The 23,078-nt window shown below is 40.6% G+C and overlaps 2 protein-coding genes across 4 annotated transcripts in view; both read right to left on the bottom strand.

Moving 5' to 3' along the window:
• atp7a (ATPase copper transporting alpha) overlaps window positions 1-23,078 on the bottom strand; it is an 813,718-nt gene that overhangs the window by 274,355 nt on the left and 516,285 nt on the right. The gene's annotated exons all lie outside the window — the stretch shown is intronic.
• Window positions 1-23,078, bottom strand: part of LOC147833953 (uncharacterized) — a 151,178-nt gene that overhangs the window by 57,591 nt on the left and 70,509 nt on the right. Inside the window, exons 3-4 of one of the 2 annotated variants that reach the window (XM_087281483.1) lie at window positions 6,083-6,233; window positions 1,660-2,175 (exon numbers count right to left, since the gene is read on the bottom strand). The exons of the other annotated variant lie outside the window; for it this stretch is intronic. Of the exons in view, the coding sequence (XP_087137609.1) occupies window positions 1,921-2,175; window positions 6,083-6,233 (406 nt within the window). The 3' untranslated portion in view covers window positions 1,660-1,920. Of the gene's footprint in view, window positions 1-1,659; window positions 2,176-6,082; window positions 6,234-23,078 lie in introns of those variants that run through there. 2 annotated transcript variants of the gene reach the window in all.

Genomic DNA, 23,078 nt, shown 5'->3' with positions numbered 1-23,078 from the left:
AACTAATAAACACAAATTTAGCCAATTTTACATTGTTTTTGTATTTATGTTGTATTCATGGTTGGGAAAAATCAGATAACACCATTAGGGTATCATAAACCTGCTTGCTATTTTGAATACATTAGTAAAGGCTATTTAGATAGATAAAACTGTACATTACCAAACAGCTCGAATGTGACCAATTTATGAAGATATGAAAATATTATTATAAATAGCACCATGATTTTCTGCTTTCTGAAGGGCCTTGACACAATGTTTAATGTGTAAAGCACTACAATGAATAATTCTAACTTAACATCTCACTCTTTGTCTTTTTTCATGACCTTTATAAAAATTAAATAATAATAATAATAATAATAATAATAATAATAATAATAATAATAATAATAATAATAATAATAATAATAATATTAGTAAAAAAGTTTTTTGCCTTATAGCTACTAAATTGTCTATTAAAAGTCTCAGTGCTAATTACTTGGAAAACACTACCACTAAATAAATCTCAGATTATTTTAAAATTAAGGTGTGAATTTATTTAATAAAGGTTCATAACATAGAATAATGCACTTGCTGCTGAGTGTCAGGCGGCTGGGATGAGAATCAGCAACTCCAAGTCTCAGGCCATGTGCTCCACCGGAAAAATGTGGTTTGCGATCTCCAGGTTGCAGGAAAGTTTTTACCCCAGGTGGAGGAGTTCAAGTATGTTGGGGTTTTGTTCATGAGAGAGGGAAAGATGGAACGTAAGATTGACAGGAGGATTGGTGCAGCAGTAGCAGTAATGCGATCAATGGTCCGTTGTGGTAAAGAAAGAGCTAGCGGTCAATCTACGTTCCTACTCTTACCTATGGTCATGAGCTTTGGGTCTGGAATACAAACAGCTAAAATAGGTTTCCTTCGCAAGGTGGCAGGGCGCACCCTTATAGATATGTTGAGGAGCTCTGTCACCTGTGAGGAGCTCGAAGTAGAGCCGCTGCTCCTTCACATCGAGATAAGTTAGCTGATGTGGCTCGGCATCTGTTTCGGATGCCTACTGGACGCCAACCTAGGGAGGTGTTCCAGGCATGTCCCACTGGGAGGAGGCCGCGGGGAAGACCCAGGACACTCTGGAGGGACTTTGTCTCTCGGCTGGCCTGAAAATGCCTCTGGATCCACCCGAAGAAAGTGTCTGGGGAGAGGGAAGTCTGAGATTCTCTCCTAAGACTGCTGCCCCCATGACCCAACCCAGAAAAGGGATGGAAATGAGATGAGATAAAAACCTAGAACAATAGCACTTAAGTGTAATTCAAGATGACTGTGGTCTGAAAAATAATCAGTAATAATAATAATAATAAGTTAATTTCTTTACATTTTTGTGCAATGTCTTAAAACTACACTGTCAAAATTACCATAAATTACTGTTTTTCCATTTATTTTTTAACTGCTTTATGGGACATTGATCTCTCCTCTACGACTTTTGATGCAGAAAAGCTTTAAAAGTTACTTTTATTGAATTTTTTGATTTGGTTTTTTGGTTTCATGTAAACCATTGTCTGGATTGATATTAATGTTAATTATGGAACAAAAGCCTGGTATTAATTGTTACTACTATTACTAGTATAGACTTCTTTCTACATATTATTTTTTTTATAGAATATTGTTTGAAAGTAACAAAAATTCCAGTAAAAGTCATCTTGTTGAACTGCAGAGTTGAATTTTCCAAACACCAAAAATCAGCAAAAATCAATATCACATAATGCCTTCACACAGTATGTACAAATAGACAGAAGACTCCAATGAATAACAAATTACATAAACTGTTTATTAATGGATTTTATTTACAGTATACTGTTTTTTAATACAGTTCTTCATTCTTTAGCATTATTTTTTATTTATTTATTTGTTCATCAAATCTCATAAATGCCCTTCTCAAGTTTCACATAGTCAATCCATGATACTAAGAACAATGTTCTTTTTAACAATGTGCAGTGATCCGACATCTGTGTGTTTACACAAATATTTTTTTTTCTCTGTCCCTCTTCTGACCGGATTAAGGGAATAATTAGTTTTGGGTTCCAGCTCAGTGGCAGTGTGGCACATTTCCCCTGTGGCTCCACAATTTAGGATGGTGTGCGATTTAGAGTTTTGAGCTGTTGAAGGGTTTGTGTTTGTCCGACAGCATTGCTGGAGCAGCACCTCCTGTGCTTCAACACATGGAGAGTTTAATAGAGAGCAGCCATCAATAAAGACACATCATTACCCACAGTCTAGACATTCTGCATTTTCAATGTCTTCATATATCAGCCCATCTTCAATTTACATGCAAAATAACACAAGCAGACTGATTAAACCTGACTGATTATACTAAAGAATTAGCCATTCACAGCACAATCAAGTAAAAAATAAATAAATCAAGATAGCAATCATGGCAAATTATTAAATATGCAAAGAAGTAATATGCTACTAAGACGAGAGAGATGCATACAATTTTCAGCATGTAAATAATTATTTACTTATTTATAACAACCCTAAGAGGTTATGTTAAAATGTACTTTAATCAACAAATGTATATCTTTTGAAATCCAAATCCTCTAAAGGTTCGTTAGGCTACATTATTTAGAGCAACCAGAGCTGGGAACATTTCCCAAAAAGAAATCATGAGCACGGCATCTATTGTATGCTTACTCTATGCTTGTCTGTTTTCCTTATCCCACGGTCTAAAAGTCATGGTCATAGATAGGTTGAGAGTTCCTGGAAAGACCCCAGTGACAGACGAGTCTCTGCATTAATCCCGTCAGATAGTCTGAACACCCACCAATAACCTACTCAGACCTGCAGCTTCTCGACGACGGATGTCCATCATTTTTAAGACTCCAGCATCCTGTCTGCAGCTATGCACAAAATGTTTGGTCCAGAGGAGTAATATCCAGTTGAGCCTGTTTTCTCAAGGTTTTTGTTCTTTACTTGTTGTTTTGTCTTCACTTCCATCAATTGGAGAAGTTTGTTCCTCGTCACTGGTCACTGGCTACACTGTTTAGTGTTTCAGCTTTCAGCAGTTACATTTGGTTTACACTGATCAAAACTGAATTTCATTCGTGACCTTTATACTAAACTGAACTAAAACAGTTTTAGTTTACTAGAAATTAACCAGCATTCACTTTCAAGCCTCTCTGAGTTTCTTGAACGTTCCACAATTTTAAATATTATGGCTTTTACTCTCCTTTCTTTATCTACTGTATGTTAAGCTGCTTTGATCCAATTTACATTGCAAAGCGCAATAAAAATGAAGATGAATTGAAACAATTATTTATTTTATTATATTTATTTTGTCTAAAGTGAAATCTAACATGGGCTCATTCTGAAAACGTAGTCCTATGTACATTTCTGGAGATCGCAAATTATGTAGCCAGAGTATGGCTGCATTTCGTCTTTAGAAAGAAGGCTATGGGGTGGTATGACGGCGTTCTTTTTCTTGGTATGGCTTGCCTACATTTGGACAGCTTTCCTGCTGTTACCAGTTTGTCCAGAAGCTGGACATGTGCGTCGGTGGTCAGCAGTTCCATAAGTCCGGAAAAGAACGGTTCCAGAAAGCAGGTAAGACAAAATTTGAAGGCAAAAAAAAAAAAATGTATATAAAAAATAACAGGGTGACAATGTGGTAAAATCTTAAAACATGGTAAAAATATTGGGGTGCCGGGGGGCAAAAACTACAAAATACGTAGCTCCTGGGTTTGTTAAATTAGAGGCAGTAAAAAAGAAAAAAAGGTTCCACGTTATATTAAGAGGCCTGTGTACTTGCATCAAAAAATTTATTCAATGTACTTAATGTGTTCAGAATGTATTGCAGAAGACTTGTGGTGGTCTTGTGGTGCGATATCGGTAAGCTTAGGGACAGGTTTAGTGGTATGGATAGGTTTAAGGGTGGAATAAAGTGTAAGGGATGAGCAACAGTGTAATTACAGAAATTAATTACAAATGTAATTACATGCATGTCTTTAATCAATCAAGTACAATTTAAAAACATGTAGTTACACAATCAGGATATTATAACAAATGCTTAATTTTAGTGTAAGTACATGTTAGTTAAGGCCACTTGATATAACGTGGAACCAAATAAGGTAACTATACTAGACAGCAAGTGATTGTCCAGAACATTAACTTAACTATTTTATTACATGCATTTAAAATATATAAGATTTCAAAAATTCTCCAATCTTTGTCACTTTAAAATGGTCTTCTTTTAAATAAAAAATAAAATAAAATGATAATCATATTATATATTTCCAACAATTTAAAGTTCTATTTTTATTAACCAACATTAACAAAGTTATTAAATACAGATACCTTTTAATCTTTTAACAATCCTCTTGCCCTCTTAGACTAAATGAGCATAATGTTTCTGCACTCAGGAATACTCTTTGAAAAGCCAAGTGACTATAATTTCACATTTAAAGCCTATGATTATGGTGCTGAAAATCGTATTAAAATGAGCACAATAGCTTTAGTGAAATGTCAAGATCCTCATCTTAGACTGAACAATGCCCATACACTGATGTTGTGCAGTTAAGTTGTGCTATTAACTAAACACTTTGCTTTCAATTCACTAATACCAGTGATCTCCGGTTCATTCCTTAATAATTAGATCTTCACAGATGTCAAAGTCTTTCTAAAGCCCATGCCCACTTCCAAAGTTAACCTATACATTGCCCACCAAAATGCCCTTCATAATGGTAAGACATTTAAAGCCTGGGCTGCATAAAAATGGTGCGCATTCTCATTTTCTACAAAACTTAATAAACAAGTCACTGAACGGCTGAGTGTCACCAGTAATTTGAGTTTTTCCTCTAAGTTCCTCTAACTGTTGTAATTATGCTGTCAACTTTGATTTGTTTTATTCACTAAATTCCAAAGCCAGAAAACTCTTGAGACAACAATTATAGATATCTTGTTCAGCACAATTTCAATTAGCAAGACTGCAGCAAGCACTGCCACCTTTTAGCTTTATAATGGACTCTCAAAGTGATGGTAGTCACTGGCTTGAGTTTTATGAATCTCCATGGGGCAGCAGGTTCTGCTAAAGATCTTCTACTGCTGAAGAAAGAGACACCTATATCTTCGACTGGATATCTTGGAGGTTGAGTGACTTAACTGAAAGTATTTGGTCAATCATGTCTTTATAATTTTCTCTATTTTGGGAGCAAATCAGAATCAAGCACATGAAGAGTAAAGTGCTACATTTTTTTATGGTAAAAATTTAGTAAATACCCAATCCCTCAGCAAGCCTGTTACACAAGGATTATTTTCTGGCATTACTTAAAAAGTAGTGTGAAAGTGAAAAGAGAATGATAGTTATATTTTAATGACACAATAAATACTCTGACGGAGAGTTTTCAGTTAATGACTTGCTGGTTCAAATGAACCGATTAGAGTTGAGATCTGGTTAGTGTGAGTGTTCAGTTAACTACTCACACATTCAGATAATATGGTTAGACCGAGTCTTCAGGTAATGATTTACTGATTTAAATGATTTATTCACAGTGACTCTCCAGTTAACATTTCACAGGTTTAAATGATCTGGTTAATTTGAGTCTGTAGCTATTGACTCACAGGTATCAACAATCTGGTTAGAGTGAGTCTTCAATTAATGACTCCTAAGTTCAATGAACTGGTGTGCCTTCAGTTAAAGACTCACTAATTCAAATAGTCTTATCAGAGTCTTCAGTTTATGATTCAGAAATTTAAATGATCTGCTTAGAGCTTGAGTCTTTAGTTTATGCCAACATACACTGTAAAAAATGCAGGGTTTCACACAATTCATTCATGTTGTCCCAACACAAATTAAGTTAACACTTTTAACAAACTTATGCGGATTGAACAAAAAAAATAAAAATAAAGTTGTCCCAATGAAATCTCAAGAATTGTGTTGTTTCAACTCATTTTAAATAAGTAGTTTGAACGAGCAAAAACTAATATTTTTTGATAGGCTTATTCTGATAACGTAGCCCTTCTGGAGATTGTGAATTACGAAGCCAGAGAGTGGCTACATATGAATGATACGGGGCGGTGTGATACCGTTCCTTTTCTCGCTTACTAGCTGACCTCTTACCTCCATATGGACTGCTTTTTCCAGTTTGTCCAGTAGCTCACCATGTATGTCGGTGGACATGAGATGCAGAGCCAAGTTGACTGCAAGAATGGGGTTGACAACAGAGCCCGATGAGGAACAGTTCCAAAAAGCAGGTAAGAAGAAAAAACAGCTAAAAAATAAAAAAAAAACAAGTAAATAACAGGATGAGAAATGGGTTAAAATCTGAAAATGTGGTAAAAATCAGGGGCCTTTTTTTTCTGTATTGCATTATGAAACACTATTGGTTGGGTTAAGGGAAGGGTGGGGGGGTAGGGGGGGTCAGTCATTTAGTCAGTCAGTAAATCAGTCAGTCGACAGTGGCCTCTGGTAGATTTTTTTGTGAGAACAGCAGGCGCTAATGTCATTGTGAGAGAAATTTTAGATCTGAAAAAGCATACACATTGGCCTCTGTTAGATTCGGGGAAACAAAAACTACAAAAAATTTAGCTCTTGGGATGTATTTTGCTCTCAACAGAAATTTATATTGGGGTACATAATCAGAATTAGCCTGGGTTGGTTTATGTGTATATGGGATTCAAAATGGTCTGAAGAACAGTCTGAGATCCTCAAGGTACTAGGCTAGAAAAGTAAGTTACTGTGAATTGTAGAATAACATCATGTTCTTTGTTTAAACACATCTTATATGCATTTATTTAAATTAATCTTTACTGAATGAACAGACCTAGCTAAAAAACAAACCCAGCTGGACCTGTCAATGTGTTACTGAGTTTGATATGGTAGAGCAGGTGGTTGATCCAAAACTTTTCAGCTGGAACAAGCTGCTCTCTTCAAGAGTAGACAGGCCTGAGGCTCGATACACTGGAGATGTACTCATAGCCCATTCTGTTCACACAGGGTCAACATGGACACATCTCATCCTTGATTTTCAGCTCCTTTCTTTTGGATTTTCTTGGAATTTAACAGATATCCAGTCTTGCTCCCTTGGAAGCAAATCGGTTTAAAAGAGTTGCTACAGCACCACTTTTCCCCCAATGATGCTTTCTTTTCCCTAGCTACCCCTGAGTTTGTTCTCCCAAAGGGATGTGTATCTCACAATTCACTCATCCCACATAAGAGAAGATTTCTTATGTTCTCTGTTCTCCTATTCTTTCTTCCCTTTGGCACTGAGGGGACAAAACTCAGCAATGCTGCTGTCAAAAAGTTCCATGAACGCATGTCTAGGCTGCTTCCTCTTTGAAATAGGAAACTTTGTGTAATGTCTATCAAACAGCAGGTGTAAGACAAGCAGGTGTAACAGTATGACAAGCAGATCCATTTAACATTTAAAACAAGATTCTCTCATTAAACAGGAAGGGAAGATGTATTAGTGCAAGCGCTGCTTGGGGGAACTTGACATCCTTCTTAATAAAAAAAATTGGGGAAAAAAATCTGATCGTCTTTAATCTATTCTCTCTCTTTTTCAAGTGACATGTCTAACACAGTCAGATGCTCCTCTGTTTGAAGTTGCAGAATTACTCAAATGTCAAGATTAAAGTAATATTGGGCTTCAAAAGCAGACACATTGTCAGCATCATATTTGTTTGTTTATTTCAGCCTTAAAAAGTCCCAAAGTGCAAGGAAGTTAGAAGTTGACTCTGTTTGGTGGTCTTGGTAGGTTTACTATGAATTTATATAGACCATTACAGTAATACTGATACAACATAGTCCTGTTACAACATTTTTTTTAACTATTTAGTGAACTTTACGAGGTGTTTCCCTTGCCTTGCCTTGTTTGACCATTGCTTTGTCTGTTTGTTTACATTGCTAGCCACCGAAATTGACCATTCGCCTTTTTATGACTACACTTGAGCATGTCTTTGGACTGTGGGGGAAATCGGAGCACCCGGAGGAAACCCACGTCAACACAGGGAGAACATGCAAACTCCAAACAGAAATGCCAACTAACCCAGCTGGGATTTAAACCAATGACCTGCTTGCTGTGAGGTGACAGTGCTAACCACTGAGCCACCATGCCACCATACATGTTAATATTTTATATTTTATTTTAAAATATTTAAATTTATTTATGTAATTTATTTATTTATTAGGTGAAATTTATTACTAATCAGGTGATTTATGAATATCAGGCACATACAACAAACAACATGTATTCTTATGAATATGCAAATATTCACAATATGTATGTAATCTGAAATGTACAGGAAATTAAGCAATACTTTGTTGCAGTTTTTGCAAAAAAATAAAATAAAATAAATAAATAAATCATATAGGCGCATTAATGTAGTTCCAATTAGTCTAGGTTGTTATTCATTATTTATGTTAATGTCAATAAAGTTACAACCAGTACAATTGTTTAAAAATCAAACGTGTTAAATTGTTTAAAAAAATAGGAGATGGTCTTTGCTTTGCTCTGAACATTTTTTAATAAAATAAAATAAGTATATAAAAAAAAACTAATTAATGAATTAATAAATAAATTGTCATTATGGTGTTTCATTAGAGGTATTTAAGGTCCAATCAAAATTCTATTTTTGATCATAATGATCTAATGTGGCAATAAGATCGTAATACTGTGCATTTAACACAGTGGCCATACTCATCAATGTAAACACACAAAAACAGCATTAACATTTATAGCAGACACTGGAAAAAGCTCATTAAAAAAAAAAAAAAAAAAAAGCTCACTAGACTTTTCTGACAGGTTATTCCAGAGTCATCGAGTGTCAGAAAGTTGGGGGACTGCTGTACAGGAGTTATGATTAGGGATTATAGATCGCGAATATATCGCAAAATTTAGCGGGTTTTATTTTAGCATTTTTTTCTTTTTTAAAGCATGACGGTAAAACATGAACGCGGTTATGAATAAATTAAAACATGTGTTTGTTTGTTGTAAAAAATTGTAATTTGAAATACTAATTTGTGGATCTCCTTACTTCCAGGTGCAGCTGGAGCTAGTGTATTCTGGGAAATCTTCTAACCCCTTGGTTTCAAGTGTGGTCCTGAAAAGTCTTCGTTTGAAGGGTGTATACCACTTGCCCTTAGCCCTACGCCTTCAAGCTAAAGAGAATTGGGACACCACTACCCCTTCACGGATACGCGCTAAAGGGGTAAGGGGTAGGGCTAAGGGGGAGAATTGGTGTTAGGCCAATGTCTCAACCTTTATAACATATAAAACGGTATCATAAAAACATGCAAAAACAACTCATGTAAACACTTTAATCATATTATTGTCTTATTCAGATTAAGGCAAACAATTTTAATTTTTGATGTCCATGTAAATGTAGTCACTGTCTATCTCTCATGTGTCTGTATTTGTGTTGCCTCCATAAAAATCAGCACGTCCACGTAATAAAACTCCCCTTTTCAAGCAAACCCAAAGCTCTTTCGCCACTTAACACTTCCCCCTTAACAAAGCTGGACTCATTCACTTTCCTGATTTTTTTCAAACTAGAGGTGTGAAAACAACCTGCTGAGACATCATCACATTCACTGTTATTCCACAAAACAGAATTTTACTAAAATAAATTTTCAAAAAACCTATTTAAAATTTTTCCATGGCCTATGAGTCATTCATTTCTCATAGGGGACATGCAGTATTTCTGACAATGTGAAGGAAATGCGTTTGGCTCAAGAGAGACACGCAGACTGCAATGACGCAGGTGTCTATACTGTACCACTCAGTGAGATGGATGTCAGAGCGTTATTACGGAGTGTTGGCATGCATTGAAGAGGAATCTGGCTACGCTGTGTAGTGGACCTAATCTATCGACTGATGCTCTGAAGCTGTCATTATCACAGCCTGAGCACTGCTGCCACCAGGATCTTATCAACAGCAGCCAATTATAAAAGAAGAGGTGAGCTGCATTAAGGAAATGTCAGCATCTCTGTAACCTCCAGCTCATCTTATCTGTCCTCAAGAGCCATGTGTGACAGGCTTTCCTCTACCAGCATCATCACGACAGCAGGGAGCTTTATTCCTCCTTCGTTTTGTAGGGTTTCTGAAACTTGATGGTCCCCTGACAATAAATATGCATGTGTCATGGGTTCGTTTATATCTCTATTAGTAAGGCATGTAATTGTGGTATGAAGAATCATGATTTTTTGTCTAAATTTAGAAGGAAATGCAGTTTACTTCATTCAAGACACACACGTTTTATATAATTTCAATGCATTAGATAACAATCAAACATAGTGGCATTAGTTTTACAGATAAATTACATGCATATTTTAAAGGCAAACATTCCAAACTGATTTCAAAGCAGCCAATTATCTATATGTATATATACAAAGTCTGTAAAATTCTTCTCCTGACATGGTTTTTATGTGCTTTTTTTGTTGTCAATTCAATGACAAGTTGACAACTCAGCATTAAATATACAGCAGTTGTAAACAGGATCGGAAAAGTTTTGAGACAGTCAAATATAGATTAGACCAGATTGTATTCATTCTATAATTGGTCATTTTTAGCCATTTTTATCTGGCTTTATTTCATATAAAATGTGTATTTCAGCTGGAGCAAATCAGGGTTGTGTTTTATCTCTGTTACTATTTATTTTATATACAAATTCTTGTCTAAGTTTGTTTAAACAATATATATATATATATATATATATATATATATATATATATATATATATATATATATATATATATATATATATATTGTAAAGTTTGCAGATGATACCGCTTTGGTGAGCCTTTTTAAATGAAGAGGAGGAATAACACAGCCCTGTTTTTGACTTCTTTTTAAACTGGTGTGAAAATTCAAACCTTCTCCTAAACATTTTTAAGACTAAGGTGACAGTTATTGACTTTAGAGAGAGAACACAAAGCAAAACTCATCTCGCATTAATTAATGGGGAGCAAATCCAGTTAAAGAGCCCCTATTATGGGTATTTGAAAATTACCTTCCATAAAGTGTGCAACACAGCTCTAAGTAAAATGAAATATCCAGCTAAGGTTTAAATCTTAGAGTCGACAGTTTTTATAACTATTGATTCATCTAAAAAAGAACCGACTCATAGTTGTTCGAATAAATCATCTTGTTAGCGTGTCTTAAGGCGTTTCGGCTGGACGTGGCTATGAAACATAAGCCATGGCCAATTGTTGTGCGTGCAAACCCAGGAAAATTTAAACCTGCTGCCCCGCCTACTAACTCAGCAGCAAAGACAGACCCTGAAGTCATGAGTCATGCTTACAATGGGCGATTCATTTGTTTGTTAAAGGAAGGATCAGAAAAGACACTGATGTATGAGACTTTGACAGAGCTCGACAGGAATTTCAGTACACAGCTCATAGATTAGTTTCTTCCTCCATTTTGTAATGGACAGACAATACACCAGGGGTGCATACAAAATAAGGCCAGTTTATTAGGCACAAAGTCAAACAAAGGCAGGTTGTTGAGCATGCTGAGAGCGCTGGTGAGTGCTACAACCCCCTGGCTGGGGATGTGATTGTTGGGCAAAGGAGAGTAGGTAAGCCCTGAGAACATATAACACTTCATGCAAGAGGTGCAACAGCAATGATTGCAAACAGAAATGATCTACATCTGAGAAGAGAGAAAAGCTCCGAAATGAAAGCTAATTATTGAAATCAGACATGGCCTATGACACATTTCATAAGTGTAGGTAAATGGCTTGTCTCCTTGTTTTCTCTAGCTTGCAAATTATGTATTTAATTGTGTTTTGTTACTTGTAATGGCTTGCGCGGTATCAGGTTAACTCCTTATATTCTCATATCGCATCTAATGCCACGTTGAAAACGTGACGTGTGCTGCTTTGTTTCACTGCTGTTTGTCATTGCTATGGCCACCGTTAGCTGACCCTTCACACGTGCAGCGGTCAAGGTTCAGAATAGTTTAGCTTTTGCTGTTGTGTAGATTAATATTGAATGTGTGTCATTTAAGAATAGAGCATCATGCTGGTGTTTAACTGCACTGCTTTCGGGGGTGAGGTGTCTGAATAACACAGTTGAAAACCTGATACTGTTTTCAGTGGTGTTAGTAAGTTTACTATGAAGCGTGTTTCAGTCGTCCGTTGCGATCAGATCCTATACCGATTTTGGCGACCCGGGGGCTTGACAAACCACGCTGGGCATTTCACTCTGTCTGGCGCTGAACGTTGTCGACCAATCGCAACAGGCTGTCATAGGTCCAATCAACGCAGATTAGCTTTGCACTAAGTAGGGTTTTGGGAACAAATGAATTGCTGAACGATTTATATGGGAGTCGCTGGGATAATTAGGTAAAAATAAATTCATATTATAAGACCATGAAAGTGTTTTTTGACCTTGCATGCATATCAGTATGTTGTTAGAGACCCATAAAACTGAAATATGACGCTTTTAAATGTATAATAGAGACTCTTTAACAAATTATAAATATTTTTGTGTGATGTTGGACAATAAACTAAAGTGTCATGTATGGACTGATTGCATAGGGAAAAAGCTTCAACAGAGGATGTACTTCTTAAAGAAGTTATTGTTTTTTAATGTTAACAACACATTGTTGATCATGTTTTATAGTGTTTTATTGAAAGTATTGCAACATTTTGTGTTATCTGTTGGTATGGAAATTATCTGAGGCCCAGAAGAGGTCACTGGTGAAAGTGAATAGTCTGTAAGCCAGTAGGTTGTTGGTAATGAACTAAAGACCATTGATGGTACATACAAAGAAAGAGTCCTAAATAAGGCTATCATGATTGTCAATGAGGAGAGACATCCTTTATCAAACACCTTCCAATTGTTACCATCAGGTCGTCTATATTGTGTTCTCATGTGTGTAAGTAATAGGAAAAAATTATAATTTATATCCCAAGCAATTAGGTTTTTTAATTCCTCCTCCCTCAGTTGATGGCTAGTAGACTGGATATTTATTCAGAGTAGGGGTACCATGTTTTTAAATGATTTATATATATATATATATATATATATATATATATATATATATATATATATATATATATATATATATATATATATATATGTGTGTGTGTGTGTGTATATATGCATGCCAAATGTGAAATGTCAGATGCCTCTGTGAGAGTATGCTGCAAATAAAATTTTCCTACAGGGACTAACTAACTAACTAACTAACTAACTAACTAACTAACTAATGTTGTCTGATGCATTAAAACCACCACATAATTCTACCTAAAATCCTTTCTGACTTAACGTGATTTTTATGGGATACTATGAAAAGCACAATAAGTATTCATAATTTGCTGTGTTGTGCCAAAATACATGGTCTTTTTAGTAATTTTTGTCAGGTTAGGATTAACATTTACTTGTCTAAGACTATGGGTCCCCTAGATGTAGCATGTCAAAATATCTTCAATCTTTTATAAGCCATCTCAGAGAACTCACTGTGGCCATCAGAAATGTGGGAAGTTTAATATCCAGTGTAAATGAGGTCTGTTGAGTCCAGAGGCAGTCATGATGCTGAAGCTGACCTCTTTATGACGCTAAATGAAAGCAGAGTAAAATTTAATTAAAGGTTCATGGAGGACTTTGAAAGTTCTGCACTCATATGAGCAGCCAATTTCTTCCTGTAAGCCTCCTCCTGTGCAACCTACATTTTCAATTGCATTTACAATTAAATCTGCAAGTCTGGGCCTTTTTATTCATTGCAACAAGACAAGCGTTTCTGCTTTTTGAATAGAACAAGTATATCTCTCTAATGGCACATTCATGGCTACTGTAAGTGTACATTCAGGTCTAATGTATGACGAAATAAAAGTCATGAAATTCTAAAAGGTCATAAGAGACCATATTAATATCAGATGGGAAGTGTAGAGCATCATGGCTGACACTACATAAGCATAAATCACATACAGCACAAAACTGACAATGTGATACAGAGAATGTAAATAAATAAATTAATATCCATATTATTTTATTGCAAAACAAAACAGTCGTTTAACTTTTATTCCTTATTTTTTCAACAGCATTGAAGAAGAAAATGGTAAATATTTATGGTGGTTATTGTACAGTATATCTTTACTCAGAAACTGCTAAAATATTTTACAAATACTTGCAAAAATCGAGGTTGGTGCTGAAAGTGATGTTAGTGAGACCAGCAGGGGCGCTCAACCTGAGTTGTGTGTGATTCCTAATGCCCCAGTATATTTATGGGGACTCTATACTGCTCTGTGAGCGCCATCTTTCGGATGAGACGTTAAACCGAGGGCCTGACTCTGTGGTCATTAAAATCCCAAGATGTTCTTTGAAAAAGAGTAGGGGTTTAACCCTGGCATTCTGGCCAAATTTGCCCACTGGCTATGTCCATCATGGCCTCCTAACCATCCCCATATCATAATTGGCTTCATCACTCTGTCTCCTTTCACTGATCAGCTGGTGTGCGGTCTGCTGCAATATGGCTGCCATCGCATCATCCAGGTGAATTCTGCAAACTGGTGGTGGATGAGGAGATTCCCCCAAAAATATGTGTACAAGTGATTTGAGTGTCCAGAAAAGTGCTATATAAATGTTAGGAATTATTAATTAATTTTATTATTATTCTTTTTTTAAAGTCACTTGCTGAATAAAATGTGAGAATTGAAAGATTATCAATAGATTATCAGCCATGCCCTTCATATGGTAGATAGGTGCATTCCACCTCTGGATATATTTTATAATATTTAGAATAGCTAAATTATTAGCCCTCCAAAATGATTATAACATATAATATTTTTTCATTCCTTAATTATACAGTAAGTAAAAGAAAGCTGAAACACTTTTCAAGAAATTTTCTAATAACAGGTCTTGATGAAATGTTCATATGGGCACCATATAGATGTTTAGATTATTACATTCATATGCGTTGTGCAATTTTGTCTCAATAACAAAATAGATTTATTCATTTATTCATTCTCTTTCTGTTCAGTCCCTTTTTTATCACCACAGCGAAATGACCCACCATCTATTACGGCATATTTTTTACGCAGCAGATGCCCTTCCAGCAGCAACCCAGTAATGGGAAACACCCATACACTCTTACATTCACTTGTACTACATGTCTTTGGACTGTGCAGGAAACCGGAGCACTCTAAGGAAACTCACGTCAACATAGGGAGAACATGCAAACTCCACACAGAAATGCCAACTGGCCATGCTGGGACTCGAACCAGCACCTTCTTGCTACGAGGTGGCATCGTGCAGCCCTAACAAAATACGCACAAGCCAAATCACTATGTAAGAGTAGACAGTTTTGACTAGCACCATGTCAACAGATAAAGCAATAAATATTACACTGTTGAGATAGTTTGAGCATAGAGTATATTTGAGAGAACAGGCTATATAGTCAAATAGATAATATTTATCAGTATGTAGCTATAAATATTGTACAATAAAGTAATTAAATCCTTAAGAATTTATTCAACACATTCACTTTTTCACATGCAACAAAATCTCTTTTCAAAACTTCCTCAGCATGCTGGTCCAGTACAACTCATCCCCAAAACAGGTCACAGTAAATAAGCAGTTTCTTTACCAGGAAAACCTAGTTAGGAACTAAATTTGTATGGTTGGACTCACTTTCCCAGAACGTTTTCTGGTGACTCTGTGTGTTTGATTTCTCTCAGACAAGAGCATGGAGGGAAGGGGGTGGAAATGACAGGGGAGCAGAAGGGCAGGAGCTCATTATAATGCCCGGCATGACAGGCACGGTGAGGTGTCTGCTCAGTGCGGGTCAGTGACAATGCATGGCAAAGCCCTGACAGAGAGAGATGGGACACCCCCAGCATGCACTGCTCTCATTTGCACAGGAGACTCATATCAGACGACAGCAGCAATTCAGAAAGCAACTTGAAGAGTTCGACCTCTGAGTCTATGGTCATCAGTTCGGGGCTGCCCAAATTTACTCCAGAGCAGAAGGCTGATGGAGAAAGAGCAATGGCAATAAAAGCTAAAAGCTCTGGATCCTGTCCCGGAAGAATCACAATCCAGCATCTATTACACACTAAGCTTTAATCCAGGAAAGCAATAATGCCCAAACAACACCCTATTCACTATATTACAAGACAAATCAAGCTTAGATTTCAGAGTTATCATCTAGTAGTGACTTTTTTTTTTTGTCAAAATCATTTACTTGAAAATAGTAAAAATTACAGCTGAGGTAATGTTTATACTTTTATGTATGCTTACTATATACAATTCTTCATTAATTAAAGGGATACTTCAACCAAAAAAAGGGGAAGTACAGATATTGATTGAACATTTTACTAATTTAAATATAAGTGTCAGAACTACTCATTACTGAAAAATAAAAACGATAGAGGAGATTTGTTTCATTTATTTGAATTATCCTCTGATGAAAAATGATTTAATAACATAAAATGCATTAAGGTAAAGGTTATTTATTACAAGAGTACAGAATATACAAAGACAGCACAAAGTGAATGTGATAACATTTTTCTGTTGAAGAAAAAAGCTATTTAAAATAAGATATATATAACACAGTCACACTAGAGTTTGGGCATGTACAATTCTGTCAAACGGCACATAAGGGGAGGGATTGATGATTAGACATTAAAAAAGCAAGCAATTGGTCCATATTTAAAATTTCTGTCCAGAGAAGCATATTTTGATCTTGGGATATGATTTTGCAGGTCAGAGTTCACCAAGCATGAATTTTCCAAGGCAGCAAATTGCAAAACTTGTTGCACAAGCTTGCGTTTATGGTCTGTCACATTAGTGTGCGTATGAATTAAAGTCCAAGGGGTGAAAAGTGCAGTGTGACCACAGGTTTACAGTAATTTATAATTCTCACTATATAGAAATCAATCAATCAATCAATCAATCAATCAATCAATCAATCAATCAGTCAGTCAGTCAGTCAGTCAGTCAGTGAGTCAGTCAATCAATCAATCAATCTTGCAGTATCTCATAACTAAATTCTAAAGCTTGAATTTTACAAAGCAGTGACATGCGAAACTTGTCACAAGAGCTTGTGTTTCTGGTCTTCTGATTACGTATGCGTATGGAAGTCAAAAGGGCAAAAATGCAGTGTGCAATGTGCAAGCGGCTTTAGAGCTTGATGAACTCTGATCTGCGAAATTACATCATGTGACTGCGTGAGACCAATCCAAGATCAAAACATGACATCTTTGTGCAGAAATTTAAAATATGGACCAATCGCTCACTTTTTTTATGTCAAATCATCTTGTATAATTTCTATTAATAATAAAATAACTATTAAACAACCAAACAGATGTAAAATTATAAATTGACCATTTAATAATTATTTTTATTATTTTATTTTTACAAATTATTATTATTAGTAGTAGCATTAATATTCTTCTTTTGCATCTTCTTCTTCTTCTTATTATTATTATTTTTATTATTATTATTTATTTACTGGGCGTCATGGTGGCACAGTCGGTAGTACGATTGCCTCACAGCAAGAAGGTCACTGGTTCGAGCATCGGCTGGGTCAGTTGGCCCTTCTGTGTGAAGTTTGCATGTTTTACCCATGTTCTACCCAGCTCCAGTTTCCCCCACAGTCCAAAGACATGCACTTTAGGTGAATTGGGTAGGCTAAATTGTCCACATCTGTGTGAATGAAAGTGTATGGGTAGGACTAAAGGAAATGAATGAATGAATGAAAGTATTTACTTTAAATAGAGGCTGTTTATTTTTACTTAATGTTCATCAAGTTGTCCTTGAAAAAAGTTATGTTTTCCAAATGTAAAAAGAAATGCTTCTTGGTTACTAAAATCACAAAAGCTGTAGAATAATTTCTGCAAATTAATGTGACATTGAGGACATGAGTAACTGCTTGAAATTTAGATTTACCATCACTAAAAATAAAGTACATTCAGCTATTGCATATTAAAAATAATAAGTCAAAGATTACTGGTCCTTGAGCATTGCATGTCAATATAACTTCAATGCAAAGTCACATTTCAGAGAACGTTCGAGGTTACTAAACTAACCCTTCGTTCCCCGAGGAGGGGAACGGAAGCACTATAAGTGGATTTGATTGTAAAATCCACGCATTGGGAGGTTCGGTTCAGAAGCTACTCGTCTGAAAGAGTATTGAACGGGCCAATTAAGAATGAATTGGCAGCGCAAGCCTGCGCAGGTGAGCGGCATAAGCAATCAACTGAGTATATAAGCTCACCTGGCGCAGCAGACGCTATCCTTTTTAAGCTGAAGAGACTTTCAACAGCTAAGGGACAGTCATTATGGCGACGGAGTATAGTGCTTCCGTTCCCCTCCTCGGGGAACGAAGGGTTACTTTAGTAACCTCGAACGTTCCCCTTCGGGGGGAACTTCAGCACTATAAGTGGATTTGATTGTAAAATCCACGCATTGGGAGCCCATTGAAAGCGCCATAATGACTGCACCTTACCAACACCCCCGATGAGGAGATAGTCAAGCAAGCGTGACGCACCCACATCATGGGGGGCGCGGTCCTCCAACGTGTCCCTGGCCCTAATTTATCCTACTTCAACAGAAGTTTTACGGATTTATATATATTTTTTGGGGTGTCGTGAGCATCTAGATAATTCTAGGAAATACGACAGTACGTTGGGAAGCGTGCAATCCCGATAGGGAGGACGCTGCGGAGGCCATCCGTTACCCAAGGGGGGATAGATGGCAGAATTTACATATGGACTAGCCCTAAAAAGGGGGAGTACGCATAGCAAAAGAGTGGTTAGCGGGGAGGGAAGACACGGGTCCGCCCAGGGGGGGGGGGGACTTAACCGTGGCTGAATAAGCATATGGGATCGCCTAGTGGGGACCACGCATAGCAGACACCTTTACCCAAAACGCGGGCTGACCAGCGGGCAGACCTACAACGTAGTGGGCCAGCAAGTGACTCCTCCGCTGAGTCAGTGCTGGGGGCCACGGAGGAATCTGCAGGGCTCACCTGACGGGGAACTTTACTGACAGATAAAAAGGCGCACGTATCTCCGTGTTAGGGAAAATGGCGCAGCAAGCGTGTTTCAACACCCTACCGAGTTGTTTCCTCAATCACCAAGGGTTACCTAATACCCTTGAGGAAACCGGCTCCACTCGCAGATTGTAAAACCTTGCAAATGTGTTGGGTGTCACCCAGCCCGCAGCTCTACAGATGTCTGTTAGAGGGGCGCCGCGTGCGCGCGCTTGAGAGGATGCGAAGCTCCGAGTGGAGTGCGCACGCGCTCTCGGGGGACGCGGCTCATCTCGGCTCTGATAGTGAAAGAAAGGCATCCACAATCTAGTGGGAACTTATTTCGGTACGGCACTTCCCTGCTGCCGACCGCTATAACAGACGAAGAGCTGCTCAGATGATCTAAACTCTGAGTGCGGTCCGGATAATACGCAAAACGCGAACTGGACAATAAATAAGGGCTGGGTCTGCCTCCTCCGAGGGCAGCGCTTGCAGGCTCACTACCTCGTATTAAAACGGAGTGGTAGGAACCTTGGGCACATATCGCGGGCGGGGTCTCATACGTGAGAGAAGCCAGCCCAATTACAGGCACGAGTCACTGACCGAAAAATGCCTCCGGGTCCCCGACCCTCTAATCGATATCAACGCGACCAGCAGAGCTGTCTTCAGGGACAGAAATATACTGAGTCGAGGATCGAAGGGATCTGACGCGGCTTGTGTAGCGAGGGCGAGATCCTAAGAGGGCATGAAGGGGGGCGGGGTGGATTAATTCGCTTAACGCCCCTGAGGAACCGGATGATGAGGTTATGCGTTCCCACGGTGCTGCCAGCCACCGCGTTATGAGAGCGGAGATGGCAGCCACGTAACCTTGAGTGTGGAGGGCGACAGCCTGCTCTCCAACTTCTCTCGGCGTAAAGAAAGCACAACGCTGATCTGGCAAATTACGGGGGTCTTCTCAGCGAGAGACACACCATTCAGTGAATAGACTTCACGTCAGGGCATAGGCGCGCTCGGGGAGGGGGCTCTAGCCCGAGTGACGGTATTAGCCACCGCAATCGGAGGTTACCTAAGTCTTCCTCGCGTCTAAAAATCTCTTCAAAGATCGGCGAGGGTGCCAGGTGGTGCCCTGTCCCTGAGAGAGTAGGTGCTCTCTCGAAGGGACTGCCAGGGGAGGGCTATCGCGAGGGAGAGCTCTGACATCCAGGTCCGGTTGAGCCAGAGGGGCGCAACCAGCAACCTGTTCCTCGTCCTCCCTGACCATGCACAGTAACTGCGCGAGCAGGCTCACTGGGGGAAACGCGTATTGCGCGTGCCCCGAGGCCAGCTGTAAGCCAGTGCATCCGTGCCGAGAGCACTCGGTCAGGGAAAGAACAACTGGCAATGAGCGATCTCGGGGGAAGCAACAGATCGATCTGGGCTTCCCCGAATCGCGCCCATATCAGCTGAACAGACTCGGGGTGGAGTCTCCATGCTCCAGGACGCAAGGCTGCCGTGAGAGCGCATCGGCTGCACGGTTGAGCTTGCCTGAATATGAATGGCGTGCAGCGATTTCAGCCGCGGATGACTCCAGAGGAGCAGACGGCGGGCGAGCTGAGACATGCGGCGAGAGCGCATACCCCCTATACGGCTGATATACGCCACCGCCGCCGTACTGTCCGTCCTGACCAGCACGTGTTGCCGCTCCAACACCGGAAAAAAACGGTGGAGAGCGGGGAACACTGCCAACAGCTCCAGGCGATATGCCAATGCAACTGGGTACCTTTCCACAGGTCCGCAGCCGCATGCCCGCAACGCACAGCCCCCCAGCCCGTGTTGGAAGCGTCTGCTGAAACGACAACAAGACTGGACGCCTGTTCTAGAGACACCCAGGCCTGTAGGAACGAGGGGTCGCTCCAAGGGCTGAGGGTGCGGCGACACAGCGCAGTAACAGAGACTCGGTGTGCGCGCGCGTGCCATGCGCGTCTGGGGACTCGATCGTGAAGCCAGTGCTGAAGTGGTCTCATATAGAATAATCCGAGCGGCATGAAGCGGCTGCGGATGCCATATGCCCCAGGAGCCTCTGAAATTGTTTCAGTGGGACCACTATTTTATTGTCGAGCTCTCTCAGACAGTACAGCATCAGCTGAGCGCGCTCTCCGGAGAGGCGCGCTGCCATGGTGACCGAGTCCAGCTCCAGCCCGAGAGAAGAGATCCTCTGCACGGGGGCGAGTTTGCTCTTTTCTCGGTTGACCTGAAACCCCCACAGGTGGAAGTGCCAGAGCACTTTGTCTCTGTGCATAATCAACTCTGTGCATAATCAAAAGAGAGGGCAATTCAGCCAGTCGTAAAGAAATTGAGTATGCAGATGCCCGCGAGCCGAAGGGGCGCTGAGGCACCCTCCGCGGGCTTGGTGAGGACCCGCGGAGACAGAGAGAGCCCGAAGGGGAGGGCTTTGTATTGCCAAGCTCGACCTTCAAACGCAAACCGCAGAAACTGTCGGTGGCGAGGAAGAGTGGAGACATGGAAATACGCGTCCATCAGGTCTAATGCTGCAGACCAACCCAGAGGACGAACGCACCGGAGGATGCGCTTCTGCGTGAGCATTCTGAACGGCAGCTTGTGCAGGCAGCGGTTCAAAACGCGCAGATCTAGGATTGGCCGTGACCCACCGCTCTTTTTGGGCACGATGAAGCGTGGGCTGTAAAACCCGCTCTCCATCTCGGCTGGAGGGAGCGGCTCGATTGCATCCTTCGCCAGGAGGACAGCAATCTCCTCTCGCAAGACAGGGGCGGACAGGGGGCTGACCCTGGTGAATACACACCCGTGACTTGGGGGGCCGTTTCGCGAACTGAATCGCATAGCCGAGTCTGATTGTGCGTATGAGCCACCGCGAAGAGCTGGCCCGCGCTAACCAGGCAGGCAGAGCTCTCGCTAATGGACTCATCGCTACAATCGCTGACGTACCAGCAGTGGGGCAGCGCGGAGTGGGTGTGCTGATCCGGGAAGCTCGCGGGTCCCACGGAAAAGCTGGAGGTGGGATATTTGCTCTCACTCCAAACCCGAGCTCCGGAGGGGAGGCTCGAGGGGTGGGAGAAAGGAGACCGTCCTCCCAGCGCTCGTGAGCCACTGGCGAAACGCACCGAATCTGCAAGCTAGAAAGCATAGCGTCCCAGACTGGCAGATTTCGGGCTGTCACATCTGGGGAAGTGAAAAGTGCCCTTTCATAATGTTTTCATGGCAGTAAAAAGTGCCGTTGGAAATGGGGCCCCGCCCTCCAGCGGGGAAAGAGCAAGTTCCCTCTTCTCCAGATGGCCTGTCCCAGGGGCGCTTCGCGGTCCGTTGCCGGACTTAGCGGCGTTCTGGGCAGGGGGGCTGCCTGCTTCCGAGGTGCCCGACGCGCTCGCTTCGCCTTAGGCGTGTGCGGGGGCGGAGCAGCTCTCGTAGGCGGACGCCTTCGGCGAGGAGCAGGTATGAATGGCACGGCGGGCGGAGCGGGCTACGGACCGCCGATAAGACATCACCCACCAACTGCTCTCTCACCGCCTTGAATTCCTGGGTGAATTCACAGACAGTGTCGCCGAACCTGGCTGGGGATATGGGGAAGTCAAGAAAGCGGACTTTGTCGACTTTGCGCATATCAGCCAGGGGTGGCGCTCCTGGACCACTAATGTGGACATCGTCCTCCCCAACGCACACGCAGCGGACTCAGTAGTCCGAAGAGCTAAGTCGGCGGCGGTGCGAAGCTCGTAAGCCTGGGTTGGACACACCCTCGTGCAGCTCGGCCAGCGCCTGCGCTTGGTAGCGCTGGTAGGTGGCTATCGCATGCAAGGCGGAAGCAGCCTGGCCCGCAGCTATGTAAGCTCTAGCTCCGAGGGAGGTAGATAACTTACAGGCTTTGGATGGGAGACGAGGCGGACCCCGCCAAGAAGAGGCGCCGCGCGGATTTACCGCCATCGCGCACTCAACCTGAGGAATCGCCACATACCCCCTGGCTGTTTCACCGTCAAGAGTGGTTAGGGTGGAGGAACACGCAGCACGAGCAGAAAAAAGTGCTTTACAAGACCGCGTGAGCCTACTGTGCACCTCCGGGAAGAAGGGAACGCCCCTCTAGTCGGTCCGGCCGCGGAGCTGGGGGATAAACCATCTCCAACCCACGGCCGA

Source organism: Danio rerio, chromosome 14, assembly GCF_052040795.2.
Source record: "Danio rerio strain M-AB ecotype USA chromosome 14, GRCz13ab, whole genome shotgun sequence".
Classification (NCBI taxonomy): Eukaryota; Metazoa; Chordata; class Actinopteri; order Cypriniformes; family Danionidae; genus Danio; species Danio rerio.
Note: the sequence above shows the minus strand (reverse complement) of the source record. Positions and strands in the feature narration are given on the sequence as shown.